Source organism: Hylobates moloch, unplaced genomic scaffold (genome assembly GCF_009828535.3).
Source record: "Hylobates moloch isolate HMO894 unplaced genomic scaffold, HMol_V3 SCAFFOLD_11, whole genome shotgun sequence".
Lineage (NCBI taxonomy): Eukaryota > Metazoa > Chordata > Mammalia > Primates > Hylobatidae > Hylobates > Hylobates moloch.
This window is the reverse complement of record NW_026652286.1, coordinates 73,571,055-73,594,053: the sequence shown is the minus strand read 5'-3', so window position 1 is coordinate 73,594,053 and position 22,999 is coordinate 73,571,055. Positions and strand designations below refer to the sequence as shown.

The following is a 22,999-nucleotide window of genomic DNA, read 5'->3' as shown; positions in this document are numbered from 1 at the left end:
AAGCTGCATAACAAATCAGGATTTTAATGGTGGGAGAAGCATCTAAGAATATTAAGCAGGAGAGCCACTTCATTAGGTAAGATCTTAGGTAACACTGGTAGCAGAGTCAAACAAATAAACAGACAAATAAAAATTCAATGGCTCTAACCTGATGAATCATGCTTTGCCAATGCCATGCACTTTGATTATATCTGATTGCAATAAGGTTCTATTGACTAAGTATGAGAGAGTATTACTGAGGTGATTTAATTTTCTTTTAGACAATGCCTCTCTCTTCCCTCTTCTCTGCCTATCGCCCTCAGATGCACTCTTTAAAAAGTGACTTTAGCTTAGCAGAGAGACGTGACTTACTTTTCTTGCCCACCTCGACCTTCCTTGTCGCCAGCTGGATGTTACAAAAGCAGATGGAAAGAAGGGGCTCTCTGGACTACTAAGTATCCACTGACACCAATTTGGGGATAGAAAACTTGAAGCCATTTATAATGGTAGTTTCACAAACAAAATTTTTGAAAAAAAAGATTTTATTGGTAAGACTTCCAGTTAACAGAACCTATTAGTAATTAAGTTTTGGAGGAGTAAAAAATTATACATGTACTTTCAACTGTGCAGGGAGTAGGTGCCCCTAACCCCCATGCTGTTCAAGAATCAGCTGTAATTATATATACTCATTCTGCATTTCATTAGGCAATTACAAATAATCCAATACTACCAGCAACTCACTAGAGATGTTTAAAGTTGAGTATTCTAAATTTTTAAGCTAATAAATGTGAAGAAAGTATAAATCAGGCAGGAGATTTGAAGCCAAAACTTTTCAGCTCCCAGACATCATTTATGAAAGAGGTGCAAACAAAAAGAAAATCAATATTCCACACAAATCATATTTCTTTTCTTCTTACCATCACTTATTGGAACACACTATATACATAAGAATTAATTAATTTAGGAATGAGGGATAGGTGTTAATAAATGTTTAACAACTGGATCTCTGGGGAGAAAAGCCTGGTTTGCAGTATTTGTGGTTTCTGTGGTACAAATATCGCCAAAATGGCCAGTTTCAAAACACAAACTCAACATCACAGAATGTGGAAGCTGGAAAGAGATGCAAGAAAGGGGATCTCTGGAGGGAGTCTCAGCACACTACTGGGTGAAAGGGAAGCAAGAATATTTTCAGTTTTAGGGGCACTATTCTATTCCACAAGTTATTTTGAAAATTTTATTTACTTTAAAAGATAATATCAGGCTGGATATGGGGCTCACATTTGTAATCCCAGCTCTTTGAGAGGCCAATGTGGGAGGACTGCTTGAGCCCAGGAGTTCAAGACCAGCCTGGGCAATCTAGTGAGATGCTGTCTCTATTTTTTTTAAAAAAGAAAAAATATATAACATCACCGATTGTGTTGCCTAGCATATGGGAACAAACTAGAATGTTGAGACCTTTAGAGTCTAAAATTTTTTTTTCTAGTCAACGGAACTATGCAGAAAAGATTTAGCACAGCAGGCCTGACTGCTGTTTTTTGAGAGGTCTGCTTACAAGGTTGGCCCTTGGCTGGTGTCTGGGAATGTCAGTTCAGGGAGCGTTAACATCACTCTGACTGCTAAGAGGTGGCTTACTGCCCCTAAACTGTTTGTACGAACAATATGGTTTATGCAAATACCTACTTTCCCTCTGGGAGTTTGGAATTTGGGTACATGCCAGGCAGCAAGTGCTATGTGACCAGCCTCCAATAAACCTCTAGACAACAAGTCTCTAATGACCTTCCTTGGTGGACAACATTTCACATGCCACAGCTCCTTGCAGGGGGAATTGAGTATGCTCTGAGTGTCTCCACTGGGAGAGCACTCTTAGAAGGTTGCACCTGGTTTCCCCCAGAATTTGTCTCCTGTACCCTTTTTTATTTCCTTTCACTGTAATAAATCATAGCCATGAGTAGGACTATATGCTGAGTCCTGTGAGTTCTCCAAGCAAATTACCAAAGCTGGGGGTGGTCTGGGGTACCCCAACACAAAAAGTGTTAAGTCATTTCTTCAGAAACGTATTTGCCGTGCACAGTCTCATCCCACTTACCCCCCTCCAAAAAGGGGAATGAGAAGCAAAGAAAGGATGAAAGAGAAATGACTCTTGCTGCTTGCCACTTAGAGATGTTTTCATAGCCTCCAATGCGGACTACTGAAATTTGATAGACCAAAGCTGCTGTGAAACGTCATCCAGAGCATACAGTATTAAGGAATATGACAGTTTAATTTCTTCACAGTGCAAGATATAGAAAGACATTCTTTTAGTTAAAATAGATCTCTTTAGTATGTAAGCTCATCATATGATTCACTAGCAAACACTTGCTTATAAATCCACTAGCAACTGGTACTATATATTTTGTACTGGATAAGTAGAGTAACACTAGGATTCATCAATCAAAATGAGATAATTTTAAAACTGAAAGAGAGCACTAGTAATAATTAGGCCAGAACAACAGGTGTAAACTGTTGTTTACCTGGCAAAAGGCACCTAAAGAAACCAGATTAATTTCGTAAGAAAACCATATGGTTCTGCAGATAGCTTATTGTAATGCTATCTCAATTCGAAAGAGAGGGAAAGGCGTTAGGTGATATTTGTTGAATCTTTTCCCAAGGAGAAAAGATTTAAGCTTGATTTTGAAGAATGAGGAAGAGATAAAATGAGAAGAGTCTGAGTGATGTGATAGAGTCAGGAAAAGAGAAGCTATGCTTAGGTAGGACAAAAGGTTTGTGACTAAATGTTTTGTTTGGAGGAGACAGAAATGAGAGTTGAGGCAGAAAAAATAGAATGAGTGTAGATTTCATCATATAGGCAGTGCAAAAACTTGAGAAGGAGGCTGACAAGAAACAAGCAACATTCAAGATTAACATGAGGACAGTGCAGCATACAGTAATTAAGTGGTGGCCTAGGTACATGTGAATATAAAAAGACCTCTTATCTGATAATGGTGAAGGTGTCTGGCGCACCCCAGCAAGAAAGAGAAGCTGAATGATGTGGGTGTGAGAAGCAAGGAAAAAGCCAAAGATAAATTTGATACAAAAAAATAATACTACTAGGCTGAGCGTGGCTCCATGCCTATAATCCCAGCAATTTGGGAGGCCGAGATGGGAGGATCACTTGAGGTCAGGAGTTCAAGACCAGCCTGGCCAACACAGTGAAACCCTGTCTCCACTAAAAATACAAAAATTAGCTGGACATGGTAGTGCACACCTGTAGTCCCAGCTACTCGGGAGGCTGAGGCACGAGAATTGCTTGGATCCAAGAGGTGGAGGTTGCAGTGTGCCAAGATCATGCCTCCGCATTCCAGCCTGGGCAACAGAGTGAGACTTGGTCTCAAAAAACAAATAAATAAATCATAATCATAATCATAATACTAGCATTAACAGATAATTTAAAGATGAGAGGTAGGAGCAAATTTGGGAAAAGAGGGTGAGGTGCAAGATTTCACATTTCACCAGGAATTGGTCAATCTAAAGTCTTGGTAACCAGCCAGAGGACAGTGCAAAGACAGTCAGGCACAACAAAATCATCCTTTGAGAAATGTTCATCTAGATGTTATAAACAATGTGAAAGTAGAAGAGGTTTCATGGACAGAAATTGAAGGATAAGAATAGAGATATTAAGAACTATGCCTAAGGACTTTACTTCATTTACGAAGTGCCTCAAGAGGAACCTACTGAAAGAGTAGTTAGTGATAGGTGGAAAACCAACATCTAGGTGTCTAAAGGGAATCTATTTTCCCCTTTACTTTTTTCTTAATTATAAATGTAAAAATATTCATTATTGTAAACTTATTTATTATTTGTTACTATGACAAAAAAATGTGAAGATAGTAAGAATTGCAATCCCACCGTTTAATATTTTGATGTGTAACACACACACACACACACACACTTATTTTAAAACAAACCTGGTATAATACTGTATATTCTGGTTTATAATCTGCTTTTTTTCCTGCTTATTTGTATGAATATTTCTCAATGTCTTTAAATGATTCTCCAAATAAAACTTTTAACATATCACACTCCATTTTTGGTCAAACTATATTTGTATATTTACTCCAATTATTGTTTGTGACATTTCAGATGTTTCTAAATTTCTGCACTTATGAATAACTCTTGGATCAATATTTAAACAATATTTACACAATTTTTGTGCTCATCTCTGATAATTTCTTTGGGGTAAATTCTTACCAAGAGAAATTGTCTCAACTACCTAGCATGTTTCAGGTTTGTTGAAATACAATGTCAAATTTACCTTAAGAATGATTAAATTTTTTTATGCTCCCACCGGGAGAACAAAAGTGTGCCCAGTTTCCTATACCTTCACTAACAATAGATATTATCTTGAACAAATTGAAAATGACATGTTGTTATTGCGTTTTCAAATACATGTGACACTGAAACTAACCATTTTTATTATAGTTTATATTTCCTCCTTAGTCAATGCCTGTTTGCCTTCTTAGCCATTTTTTCCATTGAAGTGTTTACCTTTCTGACACTGATTTGCAAATGCTTCTTGTATGTAACAGATGACAGCCCCATGTCATATGTTGTTTAAATTCCCTAATGGTTTGACATTTAATTTGGTTTAATGTCTTTTGAAACAGATTACTTATTTTTATGCATTCAGGTCTTTCTACATTTCCTTTATGCTTAGAAAAGAATGATTTATTCACATAACAAATATTACTCCTTTCTATCCACCATAAAGTCTATAATCTTGACAAGTTTGCTTCTGATTCTCCAACTGTTTACTCCAATGGCCTAATTGACGGCCTTGGAATTTTGTTAATAAAAGATGACCCTTCAGTTCAGTCCTGGAAATGGGCACCCACTTATTTTTCATGAACGAAATGAATACGGAGTCAGCTGTGCAGGTAGGAAGGCACAGAGGAGCCTTCCTGAGAACAAGTTAATAAGCTTGGTGCTGACAGAAGGACCAGAGCTGTTCTAGAAAGGAGCAGATGACTTTTAATGCCATGTCACAGAATTAAATATTTTTATGGCAGCATCTCCCTGCAACAGGTTTGATTCCTAGAGGGGCGAACGGAGGGGGGGACCCAAGCTACATTTTGCCTTGTCTATATTGTATACCCCTGAGAAGCTACTTTAACAAAATTTGTTAGTTGTGTTGTGTTCTAAGAGGTATCTCCTGGAAAAGAAGTGTGTGTGTACTTGTGGAGTGAGGTGGGGGAGGAGGATGTTACTATGCTATTATCTTTTCCAGCCTCCACTTAAATATGGAACCATGAATGAATATTATATTATACCATAGCCTAAGCTACTAGCAAGGCAGGTAATAAATATTGAGCTAAGTTGTCAGGAAAAATTGAGGTATATTCTCTAGAGCCCTTTAAAATTAGGATAATGTTATCATTTCCTTAAAATGGTTTAAGTAGTATCTTTTCAAAGGATATCCTCTCATATTTATCGAAGCCTAAAGTTCTTTTTTTTATTATTATACTTTAAGTTTTAGGGTACATGTGCACAATGTGCAGGTTTGTTACATATGTATCCACGTGCCATGTTGGTGTGCTGCACCCATTAACTCGTCATTTAGCATTAGGTATAACTCCTAATGCTGTCCCTCCCCACTCCCCCCACCCCACAACAGTCCCTGGGGTGTGACGTTCCCCTTCCAGTGTCCATGTGTTCTCATTGTTCAATTCCCACCTATGAGTGAGAACTTGCGGTGTTTGGTTTTTCCTCCTTGCGATAGTTTACTGAGAATGATGTTTTCCAGTTTCATCCATGTCCCTACAAAGGACATGAACTCATCATTTTTTATGGCTGCATAGTATTCCATGGTGTATATGTGCCACATTTTCTTAATCCAGTCTATCGTTGTTGGACATTTGGGTTGGTTCCAACTCTTTGCTATTGTGAATAGTGCCGCAATAAACATACGCGTGCATGTGTCTTCATAGCAGCACGATTTATAGTCCTTTGGGTATATACCCAGTAATGGGATGGCTGGGTCAAATGGTATTTCTAGTTCTAGATCCCTGAGGAATCGCCACACTCACTTCCACAGTGGTTGAACTAGTTTACAGTCCCACCAACAGTGTAAAAGTGTTCCTATTTCTCCACATCCTCTCCAGCACCTGTTGTTTCCTGACTTTTTAATGATGGCCATTCTAACTGGTGTGAGATGATATCTCATTGTAGTTTTGATTTGCATTTCTCTGATGGCCAGTGATGATGAGCATTTTTTCATATGTTTTTTGGCTGCATAAAAGTCTTCTTTTGAGAAGTGTCTGTTCATGTCCTTTGCCCACTTTTTGATGGGGTTGTTTGTTTTTTTCTTGTAAATTTGTTTGAGTTCATTGTAGATTCTGGATATTAGCCCTTTGTCAGATGAGTAGGTTGTGTGAAAATTTTCTCCCATTTTGTAGGTTGCCTGTTCACTCTGATGGTAGTTTCTTTTGCTGTGCAGAAGCTCTTTAGTTTAATTAGATCCCATTTGTCAATTTTGGCTTTTGTTGCCATTGCTTTTGGTGTTTTAGACATGAAGTCCTTGCCCATGCCTATGTCCTGAATGGTATTGCCTAGGTTTTCTTCTAGGGTTTTTATGGTTTTAGGTCTAACATGTAAGTCTTTAATCCATCTTGAATTAATTTTTGTATAAGGTGTAAGGAAGGGATCCAGTTTCAGCTTTCTACATATGGCTAGCCAGTTTTCCCAGCCTAAAGTTCTTTAAGGCCTCTAAGACCACCCATAATTTCCCCGTAGTCAATTTGTAAAAAGGCACTTGGCCATAGCCCTGGGCATGGTAGATGATGGTGTACTGGTGATAATTAGATGAATGTCTCTACATAACTACATCCACATCCATACCATAACCCCATTCACTCTTAGGTTTATTCTAGTGCAATGTATTAAGACATTTGGTCTTAATATCACTTAAGACATTTTGGTACATGTAAACATAGTATTAAATTACAACAAACAGTACCAAATACAATAAGGTTAAATATGTCCAAGAAATTTAAAATAGAAATCTAGTTTTTCTTAATGGCAGATTGTCTTCCATCAGTTGAGCATCAAAATCTTTCCATAAGCACATAATTATATATTAAATTATACTATTTTTAATAGCACGTGTTAATAACAGAAAGCATACTGATGAAGTCATATATAAATATTAAGCACAACAAAACTTCCCAATGTTAAACATCTTTAAATAAAGAAATTTGATGCTGTCAATAAGAACATATGCCTGTTGGAAAAAAAAGGAATCAGATGCCAAAATTACACTCCTATTTCTTTTTGAGGCTGTAGGAACTTTGTAACACTCTGAGTTGTCAAGCATGCCTTCTGGTTGAACTCAGAGGTAGGAGAAATAAGAAAAGGAATAAAGAGAGCTGAGAACCAGGTTGAATTTGAAAAGCAGTTTAGGAAGGGAGGAGGTTTTCCTAGCAGAAAGATCAGGAAAGAGGCTCTGGATTGCAACACCTATAAGTGAAGAGAGAGGAGGAAGAGACGAAAGGAGACTGCATGGTTCCCGACCACTTTTTAGACAGCAGTGTTGAGCTGTGGGTGAGCTACCCAGCAACTCCCTGCTAGTGGTGTTCACTTCAGAGTACACCAGGAGGCGGAGGAGAGATGAGGGCTGCTTCATGTTTTCTTTTGTTGTTGTTGTTGTTCTCAAGGTGACAATGGCAAGGGAGTCTGTTTATTTATTTATTTATTTATTTTGGACATACTTTGTCACTGAAATTGGAACTACAATATTCCTTAGTAAAAGAAGAATCCTTAGCCTTGATTTTATGAATTATAGTTAAAACACTACCAATGGGAAGAATAAAATATATTTCAGACAGAGGGAAGAAACAAACTGCTTACATGTGTAGATGTGAGCAAAATATTTATTCATTTCTTCCTAAAGAATTTGATATAAAATAATTGAAATTTTAAAACATGTAGTGGTGGGGCACAGTGGTTCATGCCTGTGATCCCAGCACTTTGAGAGGCTAAGGCAGGCAGATCACTTAAGGTCAAGAGTTCAAGACCAGCCTGACCAACATGGTGAAACCCCGTTTCCATTAAAAATACAAAAATTAGCTGGGCTTGGTGGCACGTGCCTGTAATCTCAGCTACTCAGAAGGCTGCAGCACAAGAATTGCTTGAACCCAGGAGGCAGAGGTTGCAGTAAGCTGAGAGTGCACCACTGCACTCCAGCCTGGGCAACACAGCCAAACTCCATCTCAAAAATAAAATAAAATAAAATAAAATAAAATAAAATAAAATAAAATAAAATAAAATAAAATAAAATAAAATGTGTAGCTGTGTATCTATCTTTCCCACAATGCTGAAGCAAAGCCTTAAAATCAATGTCACAGATATTTTAACTTTAATCTGAAGGCCATAACATGAATTTAATAGGTCCTGTCCCTTTAAAAATGCTCAAAAAGAATAAAAGTGAAAGATCTTGTTTCAACCTTTCTCATTGTTGAAAGAAATATTGACCCTTCACTTGGAACAGTTATAGTGTGTTTAAAGTATCGTCCATAGTAAGTGCTCAATTAATTTAGCTATTGCTATCATAATTATTTTATTAAATAGTAGCAGATTTTGAGATAGTTTTACCTTTGGAAATTTTGACTTTATATGACTTAATACCTTTTCCATTATTTCAGTTGGAAAAGCTTACCTCTTGTAAATGAGACTCCTTTTTCTTTGCAGACAAATTTAAATGCTTTTCAAGGATAGAGTAATATTTTTCACTCTCTTTGTCAAACTTCTTCTTTCCATCCTAAAGGAGAGCAATAACAACAAAAAATATTTAATTCAGAGCATCCAGAAAACCCTGACTTTCACCATTCCCATCAAAGTCTCATGTAATTATTTAATAAAGATAGTGAGTCCCAACTATGTGTAAAATCTTAATTTAGTAAAAATAGGAAGATGGAAGTGAAACAAGCCATTTCAGTACGTACTCTGCTCTCAAAAAAGCTTTCCATCTTGCGGTGAGAAATACATGTATAAACAAACAGGGCAAGTCACATCTCCTTTGGAGTAAATGGAACTGTAGTATGGGTAGGTGCCAGGCTGGCTACAGTACAGTCCCACCAAGAGCTCTATAATTGACTCTTAACAATAGATTCTGATCCAGCAGGTCTGAGATGTGATCAAGAGAAAAACGTCTTTTTTAAGCTTTTTGTTGATTCAGATGAGTCAATATATAATATCTGGAGAACCCACTCACATGAAGTCTTTTCACAGAATCATATTATTTCTCAGCCACAAAAGACACCTGAAATATCAAACAACTCATTCTTGACATGGAAGAAAAGATTTTTAAATGCTGGTAGCTTCAAATAATTAAATAAGAAAATTTGAAGTTGAATAAATTGAAAGGATTAATAACCTCTGTACCATAAACTCTGAACATAACTCTAATAGCTGACCTTTGTTCCTGATATGTTGAAATTTTGGGGAGCAACCGGGAGGAGGAATAGCTGAGAAGGGAGTAACTTTACCTTTTATTTTATGGCATGCTTCCATAGAAATGCAAATGGAATCAAATATTGAAGGGAAGAGGACATATCTGGGCATATAATCTTCTACAACTATAAATGTTGTATACACCAGATACGTCTTTTCCATTTATAAGTCCATATGAAACAAATACTAAGTAACTACAATCATAAATTTCATTGGCCAAAGAAGTACTATTCCTTCCTTTTATTTCAGTGTCTCTGAAACTGCAACCTCTGGATCGCCTGAATTAGGTGTTTATAAGCATGTTCAGAATGCAGATTCCTATTTTTCTCCTTCCAGAGAGTCTGGAACTGATTTTTTTTTTTAACAAGTTCATTATGTGTTTGTAACGCATAATGCTTTGCTTCATTACTTGCCTAAATACATAGAAGAGGTTACTTAAAAATAATCAATGAACAGATGCACAGATGAGTGGGTGGAGGAAGGGAAAGAGAGAGGGAAGTATTAGATTGGTGCAGAAGTAATTGCGGTTTTTGAACCTAATTGAAGAGAAGGAAAATCTTCTAGCTTAAGGGATTTTTCTTGCTATTCTGAGGTTGTCAGATCCAGGTTTAGCTATCTAGGAAATGCTATTTTGATCCATTGGCACTCTTAACTTTCATCTCAGTTATACTTCCAAGAACCATCATAATCTTTTTCCATGTGTAGAATTTTAGGAAGTGAGCTGGTAAAATTGAGCTGAAAAGGAAGAGTAAGTAAAGTTCTGCTTTAAGAGTTCACATCACTTTTAGACCATGTAAGAAGTACTGAGATGTTTGTACACTAAAATATTACCATCTGTAAATGGGGGGGAGGGAATAAATCAAACTATTCAAATAATTCTTATTACCTAAGGAGAAAATGTGGTCCTACTAAGATAAACACAACTAGAAAATGAGTAGGATTCCACCACAAAAGGTGTGTTAAGAAACTCACATTACAAAATATGAAATAGCTGACCCAAAGGAAAAGAGAGGCCCAAGGTTCAGGATAGAGAGGCTAGTCCTCTCCACTCACTGCTGGAGTAGATACCCAGGTGAATTTCTCATCTTTTGCTTAGTGGATGTTACTCTTTAATCTGGCACTTTATGTCCACAACTTACCTGCAACATACCTCTCTAAATAGAGGTCTCTCTCACTAGCTCTTTTTCAGCTCCCTATCCATGATCCTTTTTTCTTTTCTCTCTCCAGGTCATTCCCTCTGACATAAATGCTCATTTCTTCCAATTTCCACACATTCAAATTATATCTACTTTTAGCATCTAGCTCAAATAAATGCCATTCATAATTCCCTTCTTTCAACTCTCTCCTTTTTGAATGCTCATATAGTTATATATATGGGTCTCTACTAGGGTTCATGTTCTACTTACAGCAGCGATTTTATGTATATACCCCCATCTACCTTAAAACGGAATGCCTAATGAAAACTCAATAAATATTTAATAAGTAAATTCTTCTTCTTACAATAGTGGCCACCACAGACCCTCACAGACATTCTATTTGTTCAACAAACTGTTATCCATGGTACAAGGGACAAATCTGTACAAACAGTCCTAACTCAAATCCACTAAGTGAGCAACAAGCCAGGTTACAGTACAGTACAGAAAACTGACTCCCTTTCATCTTAAAATAGATGCTTAAAATTTCTCACTTTTCATAGAAGAGGAAGAAACTGGTTTCAGGAGGAGAGTGCACAGCTGTGGTGACGACACTTGTATCTTTGTTTTCAGTTTGTGTAGGGTGACATTTTTGGAAAGGTTAATTTGGAGCCAATCCATCAGCATTTCTGGCAATACAAAAATCATTCTGAGAACCACTTCCTGGACTCTTATTCAAACGCGGCCCCTTCACACCACCAGGCCACAAAAAGAGATATCAAGGGTTCCAATGGTGTAGGTAACAAAAGCACATTCAGTTTAAGCATAAAATTAAAGAGCTGAGATAAAAGACTAGGCCACATGAAGGACAACTATAATCTAGGGAAGCACGCTCTAGAAAACAAAAAGCACTTTTCCTTGCAACTCACATCTCCTCCAAAAGCCATGATTTACTGCTCATGTAAGCCAAGTCGTATTTGGACTTAGCAATGTAACCCCATATAGCTACCTCTTGTCTCTTGTGTTACTTGTTGTGGACATCAAACTAAGAATTTTCTCTGAAATAAGCGCTGCTTAAGGTAGGGAAAAATAACCCATGAATTGTTCCTAAATGCTGTTCATGATCACTGTTTTCTTATTGATATGGCATTATTTACAAAAAATAGAGACTTCATACTGTAATGGGATGTTTTCTGTCAGTCCACAGTAAGTGCATTTAAATTAAGTAATCATTTAAAATAAAGTCACAATAAAATAATAATCTCGATGGAAAAAAGATGAGAAGTGAGGTAGAAGGGGTGTCCTAGAAGATAAATGACCATATATAAAGCGTAGTACTGTTTTTAGTATCATAGTTGCTGCCATTACTTACTATATGTCTATGCAGATAAAGATGGAGAGACAGGGAGAGGAGACACAGAGATAGAAGGCAACTACTGTCTAAATATATAAAATATATCCTCAAAAATGGTGAATTAGTTCTCAGACCCAATTCTAGCTGGTGAAAAGTAAGCTACATTTGGGTCTGCAATCAGTTGGCTTTCTAATCTACACTGCACTTATTCTAGGCATAGTGCTCACATTATTACTTACTAACCATAACCATGGTCACGACACATGTCCATTTTATGCACTCAAACGAGGAATGGAAGGAAACTACTGTAGCACAAACTCTAAGTGTCAACTTTACTCTTAAAATTATGGCTTGTATTAATTTTAAAAATGTCAAATATTTATAAGACTGTAGGCATATCACAAAGATAAAAATATATTAAAATACACACTCTTACAACCAACTGATCTTTGAAAAAGTTGACAAAAATATATAACGGGGAAAGGACACCCTATTCAATAAATGATGCTGGAAAATTGGACAGCCATATGCAGAAGCATGAAACTGGACCCCAATCTTTTCTCTCACCATATACAAAAATTAACTCAAGATGGGTTAAAGACTTCAAGGTAAGATCTGAAACTATAAAAATCCTAGAAGGCCGGGTGCCTGTGGCTCATGCCTGTAATCCCAGCACTTTGGGAGGTGGATCACCCGAGGTCAGGAGTTCGAGACCAGCATGGCCAACATGATGAAACCCTGTTTTTAATAAAAATACAAAAATTAGCTGGGCATGGCGACGGGCATTTGTAATCCAGCTATTCGGGAGGCTGAGGCAGGAGAATTGCTTGAACACTGGAGGCAGAGGTTGCAGTGAGCCAAGATCGCGCCACTGCACTCCAGCCTGGGCAACAAGAGTGAAACTCTGTCTCAAAAAGAAAAAAACAAAAACAAAAACAAACAAAAAAAAAAACAAGAGAAGTTCTAGAAAAAAAACCTAGGAAAACTCTGGCCTATGGAAAGAATGTATGACTGAAACTTCAAAAGCAAATGCAACAAAAACAAAAAATAGAACTTAATTAAACTAAAAAGCTTCTGAACAGCGAAAGAAATAATCAACAAGTAAAAAGACTACCTGCAGAATGGGAGAAAGTATTTGCAAACAATCCATCCAACAAAGGGCTAATATCCATAACCTATAAGGAATTCAATCAACCCCACAATAAAAAGACAAATAACCCTATTAAAAAGTAGGCAGAGGATATGAAGACATTTCTCAAGAGAAGACACACAAGCAGCTAACAAACATACGAAAAAATGATCAATGTCTCTAATCATCAGAGAAATGCAAATTAAAATCACAATGAGATACCATCTCACATCAGTCAAAATGGCTGGTCAGAAAACCACAGATGCTGGCAAGACTGCAGAGAAAAGGGAATGATTATACCCTGTTGGTGGAAATATAAATTATTTATATTGAAAACAGTATGAAGGTTTTGCAAATAACTAAGAATAGAGCTACCATTTTACCTAGCAATCCCAGTACAAGATGGGATTACCCAAAGGGAAAGAAATCATTAGATCAAAAAGTTACCTGCACTCACATGTTTATCACAGCAGCATTCACAATAGCAAACTCATGGAATCAACCTAAGTGTCCATCAATGGATAATTGGATTTTATAAATGTGATATATATACACCAGGGAATACTTACTACTCAGCCATAAGGAAGAATGAAATCATGTCTCTTGCAGCAACACAGATGGAACTGGGGACCATTATCCTAAGAAAAATGACTCAGAAACAGCCAAAAACTGTATATTCTAACTTATAAGTCAGAGCTAAAAAATGGGTACACATGAATATACAGAGTGGAGTAATAGACACTGGAGACTCCAAACAGTGGGAGGCAGGTGAAGGATGAAACATTACCTGTTGGGTACAATGAACACTATTCAGGTGATGAGTACACTAAAACCCCGGAATACACACTATTGTTTTAAAAGAAGCCAACTCAATGTCTTCCACTGATGACAAGCAAGTACCAAAGATGAAGAACAAACTTTACCACACTTAATCATAAATAGACATAAATTATAAAAATGTTATCTAACCACATTTTTCTATAAAAGACTACTAGAAAGTTTTGTTTAAATACTTAAATTAGAAACCTTCATTTTAATGTTACTAGAAGTTTTAAAAAATAAGTGAATATTTCTACATTTCTTTGTAGGAAAAGAACCTGTCATTAATATTGATTCATGATATTTTCAACAGTCTCAGTATTATTAATTGCCACATAGGATATTGTGAAATTTCCCAAGCAACTATTTATGTTATCATTTTAGTATAGCCATTACCTAAATAAGCACTAATTTAGAAATCCTTCAACTTAAGTAATAGTAAAAACCAACAGCTAAGTTTCTATTCCAAAAACATGAGGAATTCTTATAAATTATCATGGTGCTAGGCTCTGAAAATACATAAGAGGATTAGAGGTAGCCCCAGCTACCACCCCTAATTAGACTTCTTCTTCCTCTGATGGTGGGATGTACTCCTTGCCTAGAATGGCAGCCCACAGCAGCATCACCACCTCTGATTCCCAGAGGGGCCAGTTGCTAGCACAGTCCATCCCACGTTGTTTAGGCATTACCTGGGGCCCAAGGGATCTTGGCATCCAGAAGCTCAATTTGGTGAGAATATTGGTGTGGCTTGCACAGCAGTGTCTCTCCTGTGGGTGATTCCGCCCACCAACTCCTAATCTCTCCAACCCATTCTCCACCAACTCCCCCATCTGCAATCAGCTGAAATCCAGACATCCCAAAATGGCTTCTTTCTGGAGGGTTGTACCATGATAATTCACCATATCTTTTGCTTTCCCAATTACATCATTGCCACCACCACCAGGTGATCAAACTCACAGGAACCAAAGGATTCACATTTGCATTTACAAGGAACTCCTACAAACTGGACAGAAAGAAGCAAACAGATAATGCATGTCAAGGATATGAAGGGATAATACACAAAAGTGGAAACCTGAAGTGTAACATGCATATGAAGAGTTGTTCAAACTCATTCATTATTGAAGACAAGCAAATTAAATCCATGAGATATTACATTATATCAGTGGGATGCTATACGAGTTAGAAAGTTGAATGATGCCATGTGCTGAGAGCATGTGGAGACACAGGGACCCTTAGGTACTACTGATGGGATTGTAGAGGGGTGAAGTCTTTTTAGAGGGAAACATTGCACTACTAAGGGACATATATGTGTGTCCTAAGAACCAACTTCTGGGTATATCTCTCAATGAGATGCTAACAGAAATGTCCACAGCAAACATGAATGAGCATATTCATTAAGGTGTTATCTGTGGGAACAGAAAAGGAGCTGGGGTATTTGTTAGAGGGTACATAAATTATATTAGGTGTGTACTATGGAGTGCTACACGGAAGTTAGAGAGAAATATTGAATGTTGATGGATCTCAAAACACAGTTCTGGGTAGAAAAATTTAAAACAAATAGATAAATAAAACAACATAATTTATAGAAATCAAATGTAAATAAGGAAGAGGGCCATTAAAAACAGAAAATAGAGTTTTAAAACATAAAGAAGGATATCAGAAGCCCATCTGACTAATAGAACTACTGAATAAGAGATAATAAAATCAAGAGAAATGCCAAAAAAAAATTTCAGGAAAATTTCCAGAATGAATTTTTTTAAAAAGTTTCCATATTAAAATGGCCCAATATGTACACTGTACAATGAATGAGAAAATAAACAAAAGGCATGTCATCATAAAATGTTTAAAAAACACGGATAAAATGAAAACCTAAAAGCAACCCGTAAGAAAATGGAGCTTACATAAAAATCATCAGAAATCAGAATAATAATGGATCTTCAACAGCATAAAAGAAGCAATAAATCAAAATCCATAGCCTTCAAATTTCTGAGGACTAATTCATCCAAACCGAGCTTTCTATTTCTAGTTAAATTATCAATCCAGGTTGAGGGTAGAATAAAAATATTTACAAATGTGCAAGGCCTCAAAAATTCTACTGCTTCTGTACCATTTCTCAGGTGAATACTGAGCGGTGTGCTCTGCTCACATGAGGGAATAAATCAAGGAAGTTAGGCACAAGATCTGAAAAAACAGGAATTCTTTCAGTTTAAAGAGTCACAGGGAACTCCCAAAATCATGGTAATATGATCTTCCAGAAAATTAGATGGACAAGTAAGGCTTTGAACTTTAAAGCAACCAGCTAAGATGAGAGTTACAGGAGAAATGTCTCTAAACAAATGGAATGGAGAAGGTATTATCTTATATGTTTAAACATATTAAGACTATCGCCCTGGCCAGAGTGCAGTGGCAACATCTTGGCTGACTGCAGCTTCTACCTCCGAAGTCAAACGATTCCCGTGCCTTGGCCTTCCAAGTAGCTGGAACCACATGCATGCACCACCACGCCCGGCTAATTTTGGTATCTTTAGTAGAGATGGGGTTTTGCTATGCTGGCCAGGCTGGTCTCAAATTCCTGGCCTTAAGTGAACCACCTGCCTCGACCTCCCAAAGTGGTAGGATTACAGGTGTGAGCCACTGCGTCCGGCCCAAGATTTGTTTTATAATTATATCCTTGTACTTGGAAACAGAAAATTAAGCAAAATTTGAAAGTAAGGCAATTATTGATGCCAAGAAAAAAAATTTATGCAAAAAAGTAATCATAGAATCTGATATGGTTCACCTATGAACCATAATTATATTGTTATGTGAACAATAAGCATTGATCTTTTTAAAAATGTAATCAAATGATATATATTTGGAAGGTAGCAGGAAGGGAAATATGTTTGAAGTAGTAGTGGTTGTGCTACTGTAAGGATGCTAAATATTCATCTTCCATAGGTGGAAGTTAATTATTAAAGACATACATAGTTTTCAATAATCTAATCATATGTGAAGGCATATAAATTATAAATTAAGCCAGCTCCTTGCTCCATCTCTATTCAAAAGCTCTGATCCCTGAAGGCAAATACTCGTAAATTTTTAAGCTATTGATTCACATTTATCTCCACTTTTCTAAATAATATATTCACTTTACTTTTTCAATTTTAGGCATTGTTAAATTCTTCAATAAATGAATCCTGTTTTAAAAATGAGAAGAAGAGAAACAAATGGAGATGGGATAGAGAAAGAGGAGGAGAAACACAAAAGTTGAAAAATTGGTAAGAATGAACAAAAATTAAAAGGGAGAGAAGAGAAAGTTTCCTAAGGGTATAATGACACCTAGTTCACAAGTAGGTTTTTATTAATTCATTCATCAACTTGAGGTTTTAGTAAATACCCATTTTGTGACTGGTACTGATGCTCAGTACTGACCAAGACTGGGAGAACAATTAACAGTGGTTGTAATGTAGTTTGCATACCAGAACTTCACATACAAATTCTACAAGGTAAGAATAATAAAGCCTCATTTTATAAGCATGAAAACATTATCAGAGAAGAGAGAAGTAATCTGACCAAGGTCATAGAGTTATGACAGGCACAGCAGATAATAAAAATTAAATCTGTCTGGTTCCCAGTTCCGTGTTCCTTGCACAGTAAAATGCAACCTAAGGAAGCAGCAGATTAAAACTACAGCACTTCATTTCTTCCAAAAACAAAACAAAAAAAAAGGTGAAGAGGTGAGGTGGGAGTTGAAGGAGAAAAAGGACAAAAGAAAGAAGAGAGGGAAGAAAGAAAGAAGAGTGAACACAGAAAGAGATTAAGGAAAGAGGGGATGAGAGGCCGGGCACGGTGGCTCATGCCTATAATCCCAACACTTTGGGAGGCCAAGGTGGGTGGATCATCTGAGGTCAGGAGTTCGAGACCAGCTGGGTCAACATGGCGAAACCCTGTCTCTACTAAAAATACAAAAATTAGCCGGGCATGGTGGCATGCACCTGTAATCCCAGCTACTTGAGAGGCTGAGACAGGAGAATCCCTTGAATCTGGGAGGCAGAGGTTGCAGTGAGCAGAGATCACACCACTGTACTCCAGCCTGGGCAACAGAGCAAGACTCCATCTCAAAAAAAAAACAAAAAGGAGATGAGAAAGGAAAAGTAGGAAGTAGAGGAGGTGTTGGGTATTTATAATGCTACTTTAAACCTTGTGAGAGAAAGAGAATGATGTTGAAAGCATACGACAGCATCTGCGATGGTTAATACTGAGGGTCAACTTGATAGGATTGAAGGATACAAAGTATTAATCCTGGGTCTGTCTGTGTGGGTGGTACCAAAAGAGATTAGCATTTGAGTCAGTGGGCTGGGGAAGGCAGATCCACCCCGAAACTGGTGGGCACAGTCTAATCAGCTTCCAGTGAATATAAAGCAGGTAGAAAAATGTGAAAAAGAGAGACAGGCCTAGCCTCCCAGCCTACATCTTTCTCCCATGCTGGATACTTCCTGCCTTGGAACATCGGACTCCAAGTTCTTCAGTTTTGGGACTCAGGCTGGCTCTCCTTGCTCCTCGGCTTGCAGACAGCCTATTGTGGGACCTTGTGGATCATGTAAGTTAATACTTAATAAACTTTCCTTTACATATATAAATATATTCTGTCCCTCTAAGAGAACCCTGACTAATACAGCAGCCAATTGTCAATCTCCTCTTGGAGCTGTGGGAAGACATGGAAGACTGGAATCAGGAGGCAGACAGTGTGTGGAGTGGCTACAAGCTGATGGCTCTGACATCAAGTTAGGGGCAAAACTAGGGTTACATAATGCTGCATACCAGACAGGATATTTGGAAAATCACCTTGGGTAAATTTGGAGATTTCCTCATTAAAGTTACTGAAGCTTTTTTCCGTGCCAAGCATTTGGATTTCTCTGCTCTTCTGGGATGACAAAGAACTTGAATGAAAAAATATGAAATGGTAAAATACTAGGCGTAACAAAGACTACTTAGACCACTTATAACAAGTACTGGATCTGACTAAAACTAACAGATGTATTTTTTTTCTTCTTCCTGAGGTAAAGCAATAGCAGTAGAAATTAAATTTTTATATTATATTACATATAATACTGCTTTAGTTCAAGTTTCCTAGAAAACATTGCCTGAGGCAGAGCTTGCCTGCTAAAGCTTGGTGTGTGTGTGTGTGTGTGTGCGCGCGCACGTGTGTGTGCACACATCTTGGACAGCAAGATTGAAGAATAAAGAGATGTAAGACTACAAGTGGTCTCAGCTGAGCTGGCCACAGCAGCATGAGGAGCCAGCCAGCTGTTCTACCTCTATGGCACATCTCTATTCATGCTGCCCAAAATCAATACACCTTGGGGCCATTCATCGGGTAAGCAAGCAAGAAGCAAGATTTATCTGCCAGTTCATTCCCATAATTGATCAAAATTCACCCCATGGAACAAGAACTCTCCCACCTTTCAGTGTCACTTGGCCCCTCTAGCAGTCATGGGAGAGACCAGAGCCCAGAGGTGTCAGTGCAGTACTCTACCCATGGTCTAGACGTTGGGAGGAGCCAACGTGCCCTGAAGCCTCTGCACCATACATGCTGTGGTTCCCACTGCAGCAGGAGTCTGCACTGGAGCCAGGTCTTCAGCACGTGAAAGGGAAAAGGAGTGATACATGAAAGGGAAAAGGGGGACATAACCTGGGCTCAAGACCAATATATATAGTCCTAAGATGTATATAAAAGTTAACATCTTTATTGAATGTGTTATCTCTATGATTTTACAACAAGAAAAACAACACATTTTCAAGAGCTTTGCAGGCTCATTCACAATCTTATTCTCGTGATCCAATTTTGTATATTTTCCTATCAATAAGGATTTCTGGAAGATTAGGCTTGTAGACAGGGAAAAAAATCAGCATATTACCATGACTCCCATCTTAAAGAGTGCAAAAATGAGGTTCATGGAAATTAATTATAGGCCATTCAGTCGGAAAGAGGATGGAGTCTAGACTAAAACAAAACACCTTTCTCAAAATCAGCATTAAACAGCACAACTGCTTAGTTTTAATATTTAAAGGAAAATAACTGCCCCATTCTTCAAAGGGTTAAAGTGTTTTGGTCATTGTTACAGAATTAGCCACATAAGCCAATTCCAGGAACTGCCTCTGACTGAATATCTGCTTATGGAATCCCCTTTTCTGCTAGTTTTATTACAAAAAGAAAAAAGAGGGTCTCTTCCAAGATGGCCGAATACAAAGAGCTCTGGTCTGCAGCTCCAAGCAGGATCGATGCAGAAGATGGGTGATTTCTGCATTTCCAACTGAGATACCTGGTTCATCTCATTGGGACTGGTTGGATGGTGGGGGCAGCCCATGGAGGGCAAGCCAAAGGAGGGCAGGGCATTGCCTCACCTGGGAAGCTGAAGGTGTCAGGGGATTTCCCTTTCCTAGCCAAGGGAAACCATGACAGACTGTACCTGGAAAAACGGGACACTTGTGCCCAAATACTGTGCTTTTCCCAAGGTCTTAGCAACACCAGACAAGGAGATTCTCTCCCGTGCCTGGCTCGGTGGGTCCCATACCCACGGAGCCTTGCTCACTGCTAGCACAGCACTCTGAGATCAAACTGTGAGGTGGCAGCCTGGCTGGGGGAGGGGCATCCACCATTGCTGAGGTTTGAGTAGGTAAACAAAGTGGCCGGGAAACTCGAACTGGGCAGAGCCCACTGCAGATCAGCAAGGCCTACTGCCTCTACAGACTCCACATCTGTGGGCAGGGCATAGCTGAAAAGGCAGCAGACAACTTCTGCAGACTTCAACGTCCCTGTCTGACAACGGTGAATAGAGCAGTGGTTCTCTCAGCACAGCGTTTGAGCTCTGAAAACAGACAGAATGCCTCAAGTGGGTCTCTGACCCCCGTGTAACCTAATTGGGAGACACCTCCCAGTAGGGGCCGACAGACACCTCATATAGGCAGATGCCCCTCTGGGATGAAGCTTCCAGAGGAAGGATGAGGCAGCAATATTTGCTGTTCTGCTGCCTCCGCTGGTGATACCCAGGCAAACAGGGTCTGGAGTGGACCTCCAGCAAACTCCAACAGACCTGCAGCTGAGAGACCTGACTGTTAGGAGGAAAACTAACAAATGGAAAGGAATAGCATCAACGTCAAAAAAAAGGACATCTACACCAAAAACCCAACTGCAAGTTACCAACATCAAAGACCAAAGGTAGGTAAAATCACAAAGATGGGGAAAAATCAGAGCACAATAGCTGAAAATCTAAAAACCAGACTGCCTCTTCTCCTCCAAAGGATTGTAGCTCCTCACCAGCAACAGACCAAAGCTGGACGGAGAATGACTTTGACGAGTTGACAGAAGTAGGCTTCAGAAGGTCAGTAATAACAAACTTCTCTGAGCTAAAGGAGCACGTTCTAACCCATTGCAAAGAAGCTAAAAACCTTGAAAAAGGGTTAGACAAATGGCTACCTAGAATAAACAGTGTAGAGAAGACCTTAAACGACCTCATGGAGCTGAAAACCATGGCACGAGAACTTCATGACACATACACAAGCTTCAATAGCCAATTTGACCAAGTGGAAGAAAGGGTATCAGTGATTGAAGATCAAATTAATGAAATAAAGCGAGAAGACAAGTCTAGGGAAAAAAGAGTGAAAAGAAATGAACAAAGCCTCCAAGAAATATGGGACTATGTGAAAAGACCAAATCTACGTTTGATTGGTGTACCTGAAAGTTATGGGGAGAATGGAACCAAGTTGGAAAACACTCTTCAGGACACTATCCAGAAGAAGTTCCCCAACCTAGCAAGGCAGGCTAACATTCAAATTCAGGAAATACAGAGAATACCACAAAGATACTCCTCGAGAAGAGAACCCCAAAACATGTAATTATCAGATTGACCAACGTTGAAATGAAGGAAAAAATGTTAAGGGCAGCCAGAGAGAAAGGTCGGGTTACCCACTAAGGGAAGCCCATCAAACTAACAGCTGATCTCTCGGCAGAAATCCTACAAGCCAGAAGTGAGTAGGGGCCAATACTCAACATTCTTAAAGAAAAGAATTTTCAATCCAGAATTTCATATCCAGCCAAACTAAACTTTGTAAGTGATGGAGAAAGAAAATACTTTACAGACAAGCAAATGCTGAGAGATTTTGCCACCACCAGGCCTGCCTTACAAGAGCTCCTGAAGGAAGCACTAAACATGGAAAGAAACAACCAGTACTAGCCACTCCAAAAACATGCCAAATTGTAAAGACCGTTGATACTATGAAGACACTGCATCAATTAAAAGGCAAAATAACCAGCTAACATCATAATGACAGGATCAAATTCACACATAACAATATTAACCTTAAATGTAAATGGGCTAAATGCCCCAATTAAAAGACACAGACTGGCAAACTGGATAAAGAGTCAAGACCTATCAGTGTGTTGTATACAGGAGACCCATTTCATGTGTAAAGACACACATAGGCTCAAAATAAAGGGATGGAAGAAGATCTACCAAGCAAATAGAAAGCAAAAAGAAAAAAAAGAAAAAGAAGCAGAGACTGCAATCCTAGTCTCTGATAAAACAGACTTTAAACCAACAAAGATCAAAAGAGACAAAGAAGGCCATTACATAATAGTAAAGGGATCAATTCAACAAGAAGAGCTAACTATCCTAAATATATATGCACCCAATACAGGAGCACCCAGATTCATAAAGCAAGTCCTTAGAGACCTACAAAGAGACTGAGACTCCACACAATAATAATGGGAGACTTTAACAAGATCTGTCAATATTAGATCAAGGAGACAGAAGGTTAACAAGGATATCCAGAAGGTTAACAAGGATATCCAGGACTTGAACTCAGCTCTGCACCAAGCAGACCTAATTGACATTTACAGAACTCTCCACCCCAAATCAACAGAATATACATTCTTCTCAGCACCAGATTGCACTTATTCTAAAATTGACCACATAATTGGAAGTAAGCACTCCTCAGCAAATGTAAAAGAATAGAAATCACAACGAACTGTCTCAGACCACAGTGCTCTCAAACTAGAACTCAGGATTAAGAAACTCACTCAAAACTGCACAACCACATGGAAACTGAACAATCTGCTCCTGA

General features: G+C 38.3%; 1 protein-coding gene across 1 annotated transcript in view; it reads right to left on the bottom strand.

The window, feature by feature from the left end:
• ARHGAP42 (Rho GTPase activating protein 42) overlaps positions 1-22,999 on the bottom strand; it is a 309,205-nt gene that overhangs the window by 69,964 nt on the left and 216,242 nt on the right. Inside the window, exon 5 of the mRNA XM_032167223.2 lies at positions 8,669-8,770. Coding sequence (XP_032023114.1) covers positions 8,669-8,770 — 102 coding nt within the window. The remainder of the gene's footprint in view (positions 1-8,668; positions 8,771-22,999) is intronic.